At 39.3% G+C, this 17197-nt stretch overlaps 1 protein-coding gene across 2 annotated transcripts in view; it reads right to left on the reverse strand.

Annotated features, from left to right (window-relative positions):
• Positions 1-17197, reverse strand: part of DGKI (diacylglycerol kinase iota) — a 515206-nt gene that overhangs the window by 195960 nt on the left and 302049 nt on the right. For both annotated transcript variants that reach the window (XM_061414831.1, XM_061414832.1), the window contains exons 14-19: positions 16920-17057; positions 13552-13630; positions 8271-8326; positions 7063-7125; positions 2764-2837; positions 627-738 (exon numbers count right to left, since the gene is read on the reverse strand). In XM_061414831.1, coding sequence (XP_061270815.1) covers positions 627-738; positions 2764-2837; positions 7063-7125; positions 8271-8326; positions 13552-13630; positions 16920-17057 — 522 coding nt within the window. The remainder of the gene's footprint in view (positions 1-626; positions 739-2763; positions 2838-7062; positions 7126-8270; positions 8327-13551; positions 13631-16919; positions 17058-17197) is intronic.

The following is a 17197-nucleotide window of genomic DNA, read 5'->3' on the forward strand; positions in this document are numbered from 1 at the left end:
AGTTTCTTTATCATTCAATAATAAGTTAAAACACGAGGCTAAAACCTGCTTGCGACTGACCTTATTCTATACACTTACATGTCTAATGCCAGGAACCAAAATTAAAATGCAAAGTGATCTCAAAACTGGTAAGTGAATATTCATTAATGTCGTGAGAAGTCATTCTATATTCAGATATTCTATGATAATGTAGATGCCCATTTTATGCTTAAGTGGGTAAAATGGAGATGAATGCAAATAACCATGTTCTTTTTTATCTAAACTTGAGTCCTCCATGAACCAACAAAGTATCAAATGGCAAGATTTCTACATCAATGTTGGGATATGTTTGTGGCATAATGGTATGTAATTAACATACAAACTTTACATTTCATTCTGATAGAAAATATCAGGAAAACTAACATAATATTCATTTACCTTTGAAGTTCAAACAAATACGCATCAACTTTTTTTAGTGACACAAAGAATGACTTTTTGCTTTTGGCTTCCCCTAGCAACTCTACATTGCATACAGCTTATAAGTTGATAAGCCAGGAGACAACATTATACCAAAATCTTGTAAAATGAATAAACTCTCATTGTGACTAAAACACAGTTTACTTCAATAAAACAGATGTATTGCTCACCAAAGATGCCATGGTGAACCCAATGACTTCAATATAACCATCATCATGACGCTGAGGTTCAAAGTCATGGTGATCTCCTGGGTTCCCCCAGGGCATTGTGCCAGCACAATATCTGCAAGAGAAGAGTAAAATTAGAATTAGAGTTTGTGCCAGTCTTCTCGTGATCATCATCAGGTAATAATTTATAGTTTGATCTGATGTTGATTTCACAAAAGAATGGCTTTCTACTCTTGGTTCATGTCTCCCAACAGAAAAGAAAATGGGTTTATCCCCTTCCCCTCCAAGTATCAATTTATGAAAATGGGTCAAAATTTGACAACAAAAGCACCCCATGGTGTCCAATTTTCTACTAATTGTCAACTTTTTATTTTTAAATTTTTATTGGAGTATAGTTGTTTTACAATGTAGTGTTAGTTTCTACTGCACAGCAAAGAGAATCAGCTATAGTATATATCCATCTCCTCTTTTTTCCCTTTGGAGTTCAAAGAGATCAAACCAGTCAATCCTAAGGAAAATCAATCCTGAATACTCATTAAAAGGACTGATGCTGAAGCTCCAATACTTGGGCCACCTGATGGGAAGAGTCGACTCATTAGAAAAGACCCTGATGCTGGGAAAGATTGAAGGCAGGAGGAGAAGGGGACCACAGAGGACGAGATGGTTGGATGGCATCACTGAGTCAATAGACATGAGTTTGAGCAAGCTCTGGCAGATGGTGAAGGACAGCGAAGCCTGTGTGCTGCAGTCCATGGGGTCACAAAGAGTCAGACACGACTGAGTGATGAACAACAACAGCAATCCCCTCTTTTTCAGACTTTCTTCCCATTTAGGTTACCACAGAGCTTTAAGTAGAGTCCCCTGTGGTGTATGGTAGATTCTCATTAGTTATCTATCTTATACATAGTATCAATAGTGTGTGTGTGTGTGTGTGTGTGTGTTTCTTACTCTATAATTCACACAGGCCTACTTTCTATGACATCCCATGAGTTATCAATAGGTGGTGTCAGAATTTGGTCTTGGAGGGAGACATATACATGCCAGTAAGAGAGGAAAAGAGAATCGAGCTGGGTAAGCATCAGCAGTAAATACATAATTAAGACAATGAGTACCCCAGGATGGGGGAACAGTAACTGAAGACAGGAGTAAAAAAGGGATGAGACAAAGATGTGAGATCAGAAAGGGAAGGGGAAGTCAGGGACACTGAAAAGTAGAATAAACAAAGTCCAGAGGGGGAGATGGGAAGGAGCAAGAAGAGGAATAAGGAGAAGAAAAGAAAATTAAAGCAAGCTAACGAACAATGTTTCCTGAGAATCTAGGTCCCCTACTTCAACGACTAAGATGAAAATGCTTCTGGAATAGGTTGTAAGGGGCTAAACTGAGCATGGCCAAAAGTCACCAGGAGACTATGCTTTCCCAGACATAGATTTACATACACTTCTCATTTCAACCAAATTCAGTCTAAATAGAACTTACTTGTGGATTTTTGTGTCTGAGTTGTCTGGTTTGCAAATAACAAAGAGTCAGGGATCCATCCCTTTCAAATCTTGGCTTGGGAGCCTAGAATCTAAATTTAAGCCCACTGAGAAATGTGCTTATTTTGAGACTAGTTAATCTTAAATACCCCTTTCTCCTGAGGTATATAATAGCACCAAAGAAAGCTGACATTCTGGCTAGAAAATGCTGCTCTAATTGATCCTATTTTTTCAAAGCAATCATCTGGCAACGATTTTGAATGAATTCCATGCTGAAATCAGGCTGGAAGGTTTCCTAATAGCTTTTGGGAAACTAAGAACACGTATTTATGCAAGTCCATCATTCCTGGGGAGGGTGACAGGGTGGAGGGGTCCGTAATTGGGAATTACATTAAAATGTCTTAGTCCAGAGGGCTGCCTGGGCTTCTTAAGCATGGGTAAGTATACACCATGCATGTTATACCACATACATGAAAAAATACCATAGAGAACATTAAACAAAGCAAGTAGGAGAGAAAACGATCAGGCCTGGAGACTCTTAGTAAGTCATTAAAGTAACTATTTTTCACCGCTTGTACCTGGAAATTTTCCATCATGAGAGCAGAGAACCTTAGGTCAAACAGAGTTCACATCAAACCAAGGAAGACAATAAGAACAGGGCTTACCTGGGTATATTTAAAAATACTATACACTGGAACTTCAGTTCCTGGATCTTTGGGGTAAGATCGGTCCCATCACACTGCAACAATCAAAGCAGAAAAAGCAAGGGTTTTGAAGCAGGTGCAAGTCTACGAGCCAACGTAGCCGACAAGAGCAGGTACCAAAGTCTCACCCTTGTCTTTGTCTGTTGCTGGCGTCGATGGCATTACTGTGACTGAAAATTTATTCTAACTTTCCCGGCTCCAGAGTTCAGGGCTTGGTTTTGCTTTGACTTCATGTAAAAACAAAGCTGCCATTTGACCAAAATGTTTTTCTCTGGTCTCACAATCCAAGGAACTCTCATTATTCTTAACGTTGGACTGTGATTAGATACTTAGGCTTGTAGTATCAACATTAAAAGATTTAGGTAGGTAAGTAGGTTTAGTCGCTAAGTCGTGTCTGACTTTTGCGACCCTATGGACTGTAGCCCACTAGGCTCCTCTGTCCATGGGATTTCCCAGGCAAGAATACTGAAGTGGGTTGCCATTTTCTTCTCCAGGAGATATCTTCCTGACCCAGGGATCGAACCCGGGTCTCCTGCACTGCAGGCAGACTCTTTACCAACTGAGCCACCAGGGATTGCAAGATATTGAATATAGTTCCCTGTGCTATGCAGTAAATCCTTAAAAGATTTATGAACACTTAACAAAAGGACAAAGCCTCAAGGTGAGGCCATAGTAATCTCTACCACCATCATCTGATTCAAAAATAGTCATGCATATGACCATTTATTTTCCTTGCTTTTTGAGATAATTTGTCTTTTGAAAATGTTCAATGTAATATTTTGAAAGAAGTTTGAAAGGAATATATCCTGCATGTTTTTTTTCCTAACTATCTATTATAAATTAGCATTATCTCCATTAGTGATTTACTCTTATCAGTGTAATCTCTTATAAACTGCGACTGGTCTTCTGAGATGAACCATTTCATTGGTTCTGGATGTGACTTTGGGTTTCAAGGGCCTCAGGCTGGCTTGGCCTCAATACCTTTGTGTGTGGTTTCCCTGACCCACTTGGGGCTTCCCTGGTGGCTCAGATGGTAAAGAATCTGCCTGCAATGCAGGAGACCTGGGTTCAAGCCCTGGGTCAGAAAGATCCTCTGGAGAGGGGAATGGCTACCCACTCCAGTATTCTTTCCTGGCGATCTCCATGGACAGAGCCGCCTGGCGGGCTACAGTCCATGGACAGAGCCGCCTGGCGGGCTACAGTCCATGGGTCGTAGAGTCAGACATGACTGAGCAACCAGCACTTTCACTTTGCCTGACTGGTTAGTGCTTTCCTCAAGAGCATCCTCTGACTGCTCAAGGAAGAAGCTTTTCGTTTCCCTTTCTCATTTCCCACTGGTGACAAACGTCAAAAGAGGAGCACTCTGGCCAGGACTCTAGGCCTCTTGATGTCAAAGGTATAAAGCCTGCTTTTTATCTGCTCTCCTCACACCCTCATCACAGAATGTACCCCACCCCCACCCCCCGTCTTGTCCTTGGGAGACAGGGTTAAAGCATTCCCAGGATCCTTGCAAATTTCTGAAGTTTTCTTCAGAGGGACTTGCAATCCAGGTTACGATGACTCTGCTAGCCATCAAGGTTGTTTCATTCTCCTCCTCCCAGCTGATCTTAACACAGACTAGTTTTCATGAACATTCTCAAAAACTCTTTCTGGGAAATCTTATAATCCTAAATAAGCAAAGTATTCTCAAATGTTATTTAGATTGGAATGAAGTTCTAGACATTGATCGAAGGTGTTTTCACACTTTCAAAATCTTAAACACACATAAGGTCTCCCAATTTAAGGACTTGAGTTGATAGATGGCTCTACCAGTGAAGAAAAAATGTAGAAGTCTTAAATGATCAAAACTGAGTGTTGTAAGCAACTAAAACTTTCAAAAAAAAAAAAACCCAAAAACATAGCATGTGATATCTTAATAGTATGCAAAGCAGCTCTGTTGCATTACAGCAAAAATCCTATACTTATATATTACTTTATTTAGAACAGAATTATTTTTTTTTAATTTTCTACTTTTTCCACCTGAAAAAAAATAGTGATTCTAGAAACTCAGCAAATTCTATGAAGATGCACGCCTTATAATATTTTACAAAATTTTCCTATATATTATTGCATTTAAACTTCACAACTCTTTAGGACTGCAGTTTTCAACTTTCTCCCTACTTCAAACACACAAAGGAAAATATTTCCAAACAAAAAAATCTTCCTGTGTACAAGCTCCCATGTGGATTAATCGAAACAAGAACACATGTGCAGTAGAACAAAAGAAGGATGTATGCAGGTTTTTGTTACTATCCTCTGGGTGTATGTGTGTGTGTGTGTGTGTGTGTGTGTGTGTATAGTATTTGTGCACATATTTTGTATTTCTGTGAGATTAGATTATTAACTATTACATCAGAAACACTGACTTCACCCCGTGGCAAAGATAAGATAGTCTGCTGTTATGTGTACATCTATTTGCTCTGACTTCCCATCTTTTCAGTCTCACTCTCAGTGATGTAATTGTAGAAACACCCTTGTATATTTCTGTGTCATAGCACAATGGTAATTGTTGTTTCAAATGCATGTGCTTTTAGTCATATAGACAAACCTGAATCCCAATTGTTAAGACTTAGTTTCTACTGTTTTTTTTTTTCTCTTCATAAATAAAAGATGATTACACAGACCAATCCACCTGGAATATTATACCTACTGGCTGATATCAAACCATTTTTAAGTTTCCGGCTGCCACTTTGGCCTCTCTGCAGGCTTTTTTTAATCCCTGTTCTATGGCCACCCATGCCTGAGACATTTCTCAACAGGAAGACTGCCAGATGGGGGAGAAAAGCTCTCCAGTGGTGTGGAGACACACGGAGTTTAATTTCCACCCAGCTGAGTTAGACAGTGAACATCATTCAATATAGTCACTGCCCTCCACTCACTGGCTCTCCAGGCAGGTGCTACAATGTTCCCAATAATGCAAAAAAATACTGGGACAAGAAGGAAAGTTTATTTTTGGCTATTTGCAGGCCCCCAAAGAAGAAAAAGGTTAAGTCTCAGGCAAGGTTGCTGCTACTTAAATAACCATCGTTTTATCAAAATTAAGATTTTCACAGTTGAATGGACTATGTCTCTTTCTCGTATCTAGATTTAAAAAGGCAATATTCCAGTTTTCAAGAGTTGCTACAACTAAAGGATACTAGCTTTTCATTAGTATTTTATGAGAACTGAAACATCTGAAAGCGATGCCAAAGGCTGTTAGTAGTAATGTCTTTGTTTCAAATGATTTAGGAGATTTGTGTCTTGTATGTGGTTTATTGGTGTCAAGAAAATTGAATATTTATTTTAGGCTCCTCTGTATTCCTCTATAAATCCATTAGTTTAAGGTCATATATTTTTCTCTATTTGCATGTATACCTTTTATCCTACCCCCTTCTGTCACAAATGCTATTCTTTATCCATTCCACAATAAATCCAAGCATCGCTGTATTCCCATTTCTTTTTCCTCATGTGTATATTTTTCTGTGTTTCATGTTTCACTTTACTTATACAGGTATGTGCAACAGTCATGCTCATTCCCTCTTTCAACTTGTTTACTTCAAGGAAACACTTTATCTTTCTTAATAATTAATGATATGCTATTTTAAAATATATCTCTTAGAGAAAAAAATGACTTCCCATCTCCCTTGCCTCCAAGATGAGTATCCCCCAACTTGAGACAGAGATTCAGAAGTAAACAGCAGCCAGAAAAACTCCTAAGTGGTAAGGGACCTTGACCAGGCTAGAGAGTAAGTGACCACAAAATACTAAAATCAAAGTATTTTTCTAAAATGAAGACTCTTCAGATAGCCTGGGAATAAAGCTAGTTGTTTGGTGAACATCTATTTCTACTTCAAGACCCAGCTCAACATCCTCGCTTTGATGACTTCCCTGACTACACCAAGGGAAGTTTGCATTTCTCCTTTTGTGCCACCAGCATATGACACAAACAGTCGAATAGCAACATTTATTCTAATGTTCTTCCATGAGTTAGGTGCCCTTCAGCATGACCAAACCATGAGTTTTTTCAGGAGCAAAATCCATCCATCTTATTTAACTTCATCCTCTGTTCAGTGCCTAACACATAACTTAATGCTCCTAAATGTTGGCTGAACACACCACACTCAATTCAGTTCAAGTTCTATGCAGCCCGCTGATTGAGTACATAAACTGGTATTTGGGGTTTATGTTAGGGACATGATATTTACATTCAAAGCAAAATGAGTCAACACGTGCAATACTTACGACAACTTTAACATGTTTGGATAAATCTCTAGAGCTTCTCTGTAGGAAATCAGAAAAAGCTGCCTATACCACAAGGAAAGAAAGAAAAAAAATGCTTCATTACACAGTTATGCCAAAGCCCTGCTTCTGTGATAGATAGGTCCTAGGAATTCTGAGTTATGCAAAAATACAAAATATAAAACGAATTCTCTAGAGTAAAGTAGTGCAGAGGCTGTCAAGTTGAAATCTTTCTCTTTGTTTTCAAAATGTAACATCATAAAATTTAAGATAGCAGTAGGAGAGAGAAAATATAGGTAATTTCAAGGATCAGTTTGGAGATCTGACGGCCTTTCCTGACCTTCCTGTTCATCCAGTAGATGCTGATAAAATCTTTAACTCTCCACTGAGACTGTCTTGTTTCGCCTCTTTTTTACTTTAATCCCCTCTATCCAGTGGTATAAACTTAAGCACACTTTAAAAATTAGTATTTTGGAGGCCCTCTTTTTTTTTTTCTTTCTAGCCATTCACATCCAGGGCTGTCCCTGAGAAGAAGTAAAAAGAAGGGTGCCCGTTTATTTCATTTATGCTTCCATGAAAAAACTCTCCATGGTCTCTTAATTTTGCATCCAAATGTCAATGCATAGGATACATACCCTTGTGAAAACTACATTCTTACCCAAGACTTGCCATACATCTTTCAGTCTACCTAATTTTCCAGTTCTCTAGCTTGACTTTGATGTTTGCTTTTCACACCACTTCTTGACTATCATTCCCACTCAGCGTGCGGGCCTTAAAGTTCAAAGATAATGAACTCTCTGCCAACCGACTTAAGAAATATACCCTTACTTTTATTCTTCAACCAACACATTAAGCATTAACTCTATATAAACATAGGGCTTGCCGGGTGGTACAGTGGTAGAAAATCTGCCTGCCATGCAGGAGACCTGGGTTCGATCCCTGGGTTGGGAATATTCCCCTGGAGAAGGAAATAGCAACCTATTCCAGTATTCTTGCCTGAAGAATCCCATGGACAGAGGAGTCTGGCGGGCTACAGTCCATGAGGTCACAAAGAGTTGGACATGACTGAGCACACACACACATACATAGACACACATGTAAACATCTGTGATGTGTATGTAATTATTAGCATAGTATATTAGCATCTCTATTACCATCAGTAAATTAGTATAAATCACATGTAATCATTAAAAAATGAAATGTATACTTACCCCTGCATAGAACATTTTATTTCGAAAACGACTGTTGAATTTCTCTGGATTTGCTTCTGTGAAAGGGAAAAGGTGGTTTTGTTACACAGACTTCATTAGAAGTAGTGAGTTAGATTAGCTCCTCCACGTTCTCTCTGTCCCTCCCCATCCCAAGGAACCAACAGCTTCATTATCGTGTTTCCCTCAGTTATAGGCAGTTGGCACAATAGCCCAGGGATACAAAATGTAGCCCCAAACTGTCATCAGTGGCAATATCAACTGAGACATGCAAATTATTAGGCTCTACCCTAATCCTACTGAATTAGAATGTCTGGGGGTTGGGGTCTGGTCTAGGAATCTGGTTTAACAAGTTCTCCAGGTGATTCCCATGCACATTAAAAGCTGAGACACTCTGGACTCTATTCAAAATAGAGGAGCAGCGTCAGAAGAAAGAGAGAAGGGAGAAGGGAGAGGGTCCATTGTCTGCTTTGACCTCCATGGAGCACAGCTTCCATAAACTATGTATGAGCTCAAATTTAATATAGGGAATCTGGATAAAAATCAATGAAGAATTTGCTGTCACAGTTTGCAAGAACTCCTAACTACCATCTACACTCTTGTTTGTGACAGGCCTCGAAAAACCATTTGATTTAGTGAAGATATGTAAATATTGTATGTATATATATGTATGTGTGTGTATATATATATATATATATATATGTATATCTATGCAGCTTCCAGGTGGCTCGGTGGTAAAGAATCTTCTTGCCAATGCAGGAGATGCAGTTTGATCCCGAGGTTGTAGTCCATGCGGTTGCAAAGAGTCAGACACAGGTGAGCACGCACATACAGACAGATATAGATACATACAGATGACCTGCAGAATGGACTCAGGGCAAAAGACAGCAAAGGCTCTAAGAACGGTTTAATTTTGTGTTTGTTCCTGGACGTTATATAGGTTGAAGACCATAAATAGATTAAACAAGAATCTTCATCAGAGAATGTTCACATGAATTCAAGGGATGATAAATCCCCAAATGAAATACTATTTCCTTACACTCTTTCTGATAAAATTCCAAGACATTCCAAAGGAACCCACTGTCAACGCTCATCTTCTGCTATTTTGTTCATTTGTTATCCTTTTTTTAGGAATAGCTCTTTCTCCAAGTCATTTCTCATCAGACAGCTGGCTGACTTGCTGCAAGTGTCCAAATCCCAACCCTGTATTTGAATGGCAAGCATGACACCAAATGGCAAAGTTCACAGAAACCAAAATTTTACCTACAATAGCCTGCCTTCTGGCCCCTATAATTCACATCCTTCACATGTGAAAAACACATTCACTTCCTCCCAGGTCCCAAAAGGTCTCATTCCCATTACAGCATCAACTCAAAATCCAAAGACCTCATCTAAATCTCATTAGTTCAAACTTGCCAAATCTCATCATCTAAATCATCTAAATGATTTGGCTCTGAATGTAATCCGTTTATAATGATGACGAAACCCTGGGTATAATCCATTCCATTATTTTAACATATTAATCCCATCTTTGTGTACAGCATAATAACATATGTGCCATTAGAATGGAATCCAAAACTCTACTTTTATCTGTAATTGGTCTTGCCGATTAGGGAGATATTAGCAAATATAAGTTTAACGCTAGGTTTATAAAAGCCAATAAACAATTTGAACGCCATATAACTCATGTGTGCGTGCTAAGTTGCTTCAGCCATGTCCAACTCTTTGTGACCCCATGGACTGGAGCCCACCAGGCTCCTTTGTTCATGGGATTCTCCAGGCAAGAATACTGGAGTGGATTGCCATACCCTCCTCCAGGGAATCTCCCCAATCCCATGTCTCTTACCTCTCCTGCATTGCCAGGCAGGTTCTTTACCACTAATGCCACCTAGGAAGCCCATATAACTCATACATCTTCCAAATTATCTGCATTGGATATTAACCCAATCTTAAGACATCAGTTATGTATACATAAATGACTTCAAAATCTGTGCCTACAGTGACAGCGTCACCTTCAGTTAAAATCCTATGTGTTATAAAAATCTTTTCTTTCAAAGTCACTGCACCTTAAGGACAAATATTTTTACCAGTATTATCTTCATTTTTCTAACACCACGGCAAAAATCTTTCACTCTGTAGTAACTTGTCATCTAACCCACCTTTATCACAAGCTCCTTTGTCCCTCTCTATTTTTCTTTCCTGTCTGAAATGCCCTGACCCATTTTACTTCTTGTCTACATCACATTCCTCCCTTATTTCCCACCATATTCCCCCCTACCCTTTCTGGAAACTTTCCCCTGATACTTTTCTTCTGTCAACAATCCCCACCAAACTCCCATACTACTCACTGCCTATACATCCTCCCCTTACTATATACTCCTCTACTTTTATTTGTCTTTTGTATATGAGCCTATTCTCCAATTTAACATTCCATTCCTATAGCAGACATTTGAGACAGCCACTGGACTTGGCACAGGAGGATAAAAATAAGAGAGTCTTTTGCCCTTATGTTGTTTAAAGAGGGGAAGACAGATCTGAAAATGAAAATGAAAAATGTCACTCTGTATATGCCATAAAAAGATGTCTATATAAGACGACTCCATGGACTGTAGCCCGCCAGGCTCCTCCATCCATGGAATTTTCCAGGCAAGAATACTGGAGTGGGTTGCCATTTCCTTCTCCATATAAGATGAAATGGGGGTGGCAGGGGGGAGTGGGGTCCATACACAGAGAAAATCAAAAGTGTCCCAGAGGCAAGTACACTTGAATCTAGAATGATGAGTAGATGTCACACTGAGGTTCACGATGGAAAAGAAGGTTACAGATAGAGAAGCTTGGACAGGGTTTCTCAAAGGCCAACTGTGCCTGAGTCTCACCACCTGGGCAAGAGCCTGGCAGTGTGTCCTTTGCAGTGATGGTGATGGTGAAATTTAGCAGTCCACCGAAAATAACACCTTTTCAAGGAAATCTGTCAGTTCACCATATGAATCATGAAACATTCATAATCCTTTGAAACATGCTGATCTGCATGCCTCTTTATATTCAGAGAAAATAGCAAATCCCAAATCAAACTTAAATACTGCCTCTTCAGGAGTCATAATTGTATTTCCTTGACCTTGTAGTGTAAGGTTCAAAACCTCTGAATAATAAGCAACTTCAATGAGGGTATGACTCAAGTGTCCAATCTCAGACTAAAAGTTTGATGTGTTTAATATTCTTCATGTCCCCCAAAGACGACTATCTAATTCACATAGATGGCAAAGTGAGACCTAGCTTTGCTACCTGATAACCTTAATCATTGTTACCATGACTAGATAATAGTGGACTAGAGTATTTTCAGTGTACTTCCTCAAGTACTGTCATAATGCAATAGTGTAAAGTACTGGCAAGATTCCAACCGACAATTAAATGACCAATCCAATTAAATCTCTGACTTTTATTCCAAATGTTCTCTTACCAACAGTTCAGCCAGACATGGCTTAGCCACTTTGAGAAGAATAAAACAGCATTTATTTTCCTGTCAAATAAAATATACCTTCTTCTTTTAAAAATCACTTTTTAAAATTTATTTTTTGGCTGTACCACACAGCATGTTGGATCTGACTTCCTTGACCAGGGATCAAACCCACATCCTCTGCATTGGAAGCATGGAGTCTTAACCACTGGCCTAGCCGGGAAGTCCAATATACTTTCTTTTTGATCAAATTATTCAAAGGTTTGCATTATTTACATACAAAGTGAATCAAAATGTTCAGCCTTTCTTTACTGCTTATTTTCTTTTCTATTGGTAATTCTAAAAGCATTTACACAGAAAACGCCAATAATAAACTGTCTCAAAATGAATGTCATTTTAATTGTCCCTTCTAAAAGAAATACAATACAGATAGTAATAAAAGTCTGCAACTGTCCCATGTCAATTTGATGGGCTATTTCGTATCTATGCCAAAAACTTTTTGCAGTTGAATTTTTTAGGATTCTGCTTTAGTGAGATTTGTATTTATTACCCAGTCCATGTAAATGGATTGGCATAATTCCCAATTTATTGTATGTTTTGACTAATATCTAGTAGGTTATTCTATGTAAGGTTATTTTTTTTGGAATGGCTCTCATGAGGCTTTGAATCACTCTGCAAGTATCAGATGCAAATGATACAAGCTTTGTCATGAAGTCACAGTCCCTGAGCAGCTGCGTTAGAGAACAGTTTGGAGTCTCAACTGTGGTTTGCATGGCTTCCAGCCACTATCTATCAACAAAAATAAGTACATATGACCTTAATGAAAATGAAGCCTCACTTTCTTCCTCCTCCTCCTGCAGTGAAGCTTGAGATTTCTTGACTATCCAGGTAAAAACATGGGGAAAACCCAAATAAACAGAAAACAGCAAAAAAAAAAAAAAAAGAAATTAGCCTGATGGGCTTCCCTGGTGATTCACTGGTAAAGAATCCACCTGCCAATGCAGGAGACACTGGTTTGATTCCTGATCTGGGAAGATCCCACATGTCACAGAGCAACTAAGCCCGTGCACCGCAACTACTGACCTTGTTCTCTAGAGCCTAGGAGCCGTAACTACTGAGCCCAGGTGCCACAGCTATTGAAGTCCACATACCCTAGAGCCCGTGCTAGGCAACAAGAGAAGCCACAGCAACGAGAACCCCCTCACAATGCAACTAGACAGTAGCCCTGGCTCACCACAACTAGAGAAAAGCCTGTGGAGTGATGGAGGTCCAGTATAGCCCAAAATAAATTATATTAAAAGAATAGCTTGAGTAATTATACCTTTCATCATTAATAATGATTTCTTTTTTGCTTAATGCAAAAAAGATGGACTAACAGATTCTAAAAAGTCCACACCTCTGGTATAGACACATCAGCCAATCTGTTTCAACATTTCGTGTATATTTATTGTGTACCGCCATCTCTAGATCCTCTCCATGAACATGGTATTCATTACTCTCAGTCAGCATCAATCCTCCCTGACTAGCTCTTTAGTCACTGTTCTTCCTCTTTTTTTTTTTTTTTAATCACTTCTTGGTCATTCACTGACTTTAGTTTCTAGTCAAACCTAAAGATTGGCAGTCCTGAGTCCTGGAGCACACATCCGGTCCTGATCTTTACTGTAATAAGCTCCTATCTTATTGAGCTCCCAAGGTCACCATGAAAGTTCAAATGGAGAAAGAGCAGTAAGCACACTGTGGGCACTTAAGTGATATGCAGACAAAAGGGGACCCGCAAAACACCCGCTGGAAACTTCCTCCCTGGGAGACGGAAAGGGACGCTGTCCTCACCTCTGGATTCGTGGAACTCCAATGTGACGTGCGCATCGAATCCGAGGCTGAAGTAGTTATTGAAAACATTCAGAGGAAGCTGCAATGACGAACAAAGGCAGAGGTAAAGTTGAAAGCCAGACACCTGTCTGTGGGGCAAGTCCTGGGGAGAAAGACCAGTCACAACCCAACGCAGGGGGGTCTACATAGAAGGAACAAGGGATTTTTGAATTAATTCTTTAGGGAAAGCTCAACTCATAGGATACTCCCAAGAATTTTAAATAGTTTAGGAAACAAGAGACACAACACAAATTATTAAATGAGAATCATTCTTGTGGATAGTATAACGCGAGAATCTTGAGGGCTGAGGGATGCACATTCGTAACAGTTAAAAGGGATGATTCACTAAACAAACTCTGCAAATAAATTTAATTGTAAGGATCACATCTAACCTTCTTAATCAGTGGATGCACATTTTTTTGAAGAACTTATGTTCAGCAAATTAATATTGCAACTGAAAATAAATACAATTTACTCTTATTTTCTAAAAATCTATATATTTTTGACAAAAGTCATGTAAGCAATAAGCCAGTGGGAGCCATTTAACTATTCTCAACCTAGAGAAAAACTAAAAGCTAGTTAAGACAGTAGCACTGACATAAACACACTACCATGTGCAAAACAAATAGCCAGTGGGAAGTTGCTGTAGCACAGGGAGCTCAGCTCGGTGCTCTGTGACGACCTAGGGGTGGGATGGGATGGGATGGGAGGGAGGGGACACATGTCTACTTAAGGCTGATTCACACTGTTGTACAGCAGAAACCAACACAACATCGTAAAGCAATTATCCTCCAATTAGAGATAAAATAAAATATATGTGTGTGTGTATTTATTAGTATTCAGATTTTTATTTACTTACTTACTTTTTATTTACTCTATTAACTCTTAGATCTTTAACAGGACCATGAAATATGCAAACACAAACACATAGAAATATACATAAGCCTCAGCTTTCCTTGCCAGAGTCCTCTGGGTCCCTGGCTGTTACTGCTGCAAGTTGAGTAAAGGGGAGAACTATGTAGTCTGAAGTCCTGCATTAAAACTGCAAAGCTGACATGATCTGAAGGCCTTTGGTTTAACGTTAGAACAATTAGGAAAGCATGTGGGAAATGCTAGAAGGCATATGGTGGTTCTTCCACTTTTTCTTCTGCAACTCAGATTGGAAGGTAAATGTTAAAGTAAACAGAGGGGAAACATTATCTCAGCCTGCATGATGTTTCCAGATAATGATCAGGTTGATCCTCCAGAGAGAAATGCACTCTTCTTCTATTAGAAATAAGTGTTTATCCTCAAGATTTCAAAAATTACTGGGTTTCCCATGCCCCTTGATTAGTAAGATTTTTCTCTTTGACTAGAGCAATAATCTTGTTGCAGTAAGAGAAAAATGAAATGAGAGGAAGAGTCAGAAAGAGAGCAAGAGAGAGATTATTAACAATACAGAAACACAGAAATTGAAACAAAGGATGAACCCATCCATGGAAGGCTGACTCAGAGCATGTACTGATTCAGAGGTCAGCTCAGCCCTTAGAAGTGGTTACAAGTGACTGGAGAAGGGAGAGAAACTAAACGCACAGAGCAATGCCAAAACATGTCTCACTCTCCTGGCTTCACATTTGAGAATGTCCAGTTCCTGCACTTAAACGAAAATACAAGTCCTTAGGAATGACAGCAAGGGTTGGTAATCCTGCCAAAAGCACAGATATGTTCATTTCTACCATTTATGTTCTTTTGGCTACAATTCTAACCCATGTCTCAGCATCCGCTGATAACGTAGAAGAACATCTGGTCACCATCCTCTAAATAACATCACAATTTAATCTGTTTTAAGAGTTCTTATTCATATTTTCCAGGAAAAATTGCCCCAATTTCCTACACATCTCCTTACAAATCCACTTTTGAAACCCTTTAATTATCTGGATTAATGTCCCCAGGCTGCATCAAGAAGTCTTTCCATTTCTTAAGCTGTTGGGAAGAGAATTAAATAGAGATTGCTATTGAGGGCCTAACCATTCCAAGTTGAGTGGGGATAGGACCTTAACATTTCCATATGGCACATTTCTTTGTACTTTAGCTGTTTTATGCCCAGTTTCTATAAGTCAAATATATTACAAAGAAATATTATATCCCAAGACGATACTTGCTTAAACAACACTGTGACCTGACGAACTCAAGGTCAACTGAGCAATCATGATAACTACGAAAAACCTTAGTTTCTGGATCACAGTTTAGGTGGAAAACACTATGAAGGTAAGACAAAACATGTTTTAACCAATTTTAGTCAAATAAGTAACTTGAGCTTCTACCACAATTGGTTGGGATCTTGATGCTCATCAACAAAGGTGCATTTGCTGTTGTTTACTAAGTTCTATCTGACTCTTTTGCGACCCCATGGACTGTAGCCCACCATGCTCCTTTGTTCATGGGATTTCCCAGGCAAGAACACTGGAGTGGGTTGCCATTTCCTTCTCCAAGAAAAGGTGCACTGGTTTGGTCTAAAATGATACCGGATTCAAAGGCCGAAGCACCATGAAATCCTGGCTTCAACCAATGGTGTGATCCAGTAGAGCAGGGATGCTACACGGATGCTGGGCCTTCACCCTATATCTACTTAATCAGAATCTCTGGGAACAGGGCCTTGTGATCTGCATTTCAGAGGCACACTGCCTGGAGATTCTTACACAACAAAAATGTGAAAACACTATCATGGAATAAAAAGGCAAAGGAATAGAAAACAAGTGGCTACTCAGAAACCTATCAGATTTATATGAAATTGAAGCCAGAACTTAAAACTGAATTTTCCCCTGAAGCTCTATAGTAGCATCTTTATAATTATATCCCTTGGTTTGTGAGATACAAGTTTAATCACTAAAGGAAAAACGCTAAGTCAAACATTTATTTAGGTGTATCTTCGCATCCCAAACAAGTGATGAAATTGGAATTTTTGCTATCAGACCAGAAATCTCAGATGGTATCTTTCTATTGAAAGACCTGTGCCTAATGTTTTCAGGCCATATGACTTTTTTTTTTTAATCTCCTCATAGTTTTAAGACTTTGCAATGAATCTGAAAGATTAGAAAACTGATATATTTCTTTCTGGTGTGGAATTTGAGGACAGAGAATAGCTCCCTGCGCTACAGAAGCACTTGGAATCTTGATCTTTAGAAGTCTATGGTGCAGAATCACTGGATAGCATTATTCTCACAGCCCTAGTAGCCATAACCTCTATAGGAGGTAATCAGACATAATCCTCTGGCCAGGAATGTATTTCCTGTGGCTCAAGCAGAAAATACTCCAGGGTTCCCTTTCTGCAGAAGGGAAAACTCTCTAACCTTACACACGCCATCTTCCAGTTCTTCAGGAGGCAAGTCTGGGTTTCTTTCCACGTGGAGATTCCAGCGATCCAGCTGTACAATCGTCCCATCTTCTACTTGGCAAAGGATCTTAGAAACAGGCTCATCAGTGTAGCCCTAAGGAATCAAAGAACGAACACACTGCTGTCTGGAATAGTGGACAGTACAGCCAAAGGTATTGAGAGTTCATGCCAGGTGGAGACCTTCTGCTACAGCTCTCTCTTTATTTTCCAATTAACCAGGCTTAGAGTAAACTG

This window comes from Bos javanicus, chromosome 4 (assembly GCF_032452875.1).
Source record: "Bos javanicus breed banteng chromosome 4, ARS-OSU_banteng_1.0, whole genome shotgun sequence".
In the NCBI taxonomy this organism is placed as follows: domain Eukaryota; kingdom Metazoa; phylum Chordata; class Mammalia; order Artiodactyla; family Bovidae; genus Bos; species Bos javanicus.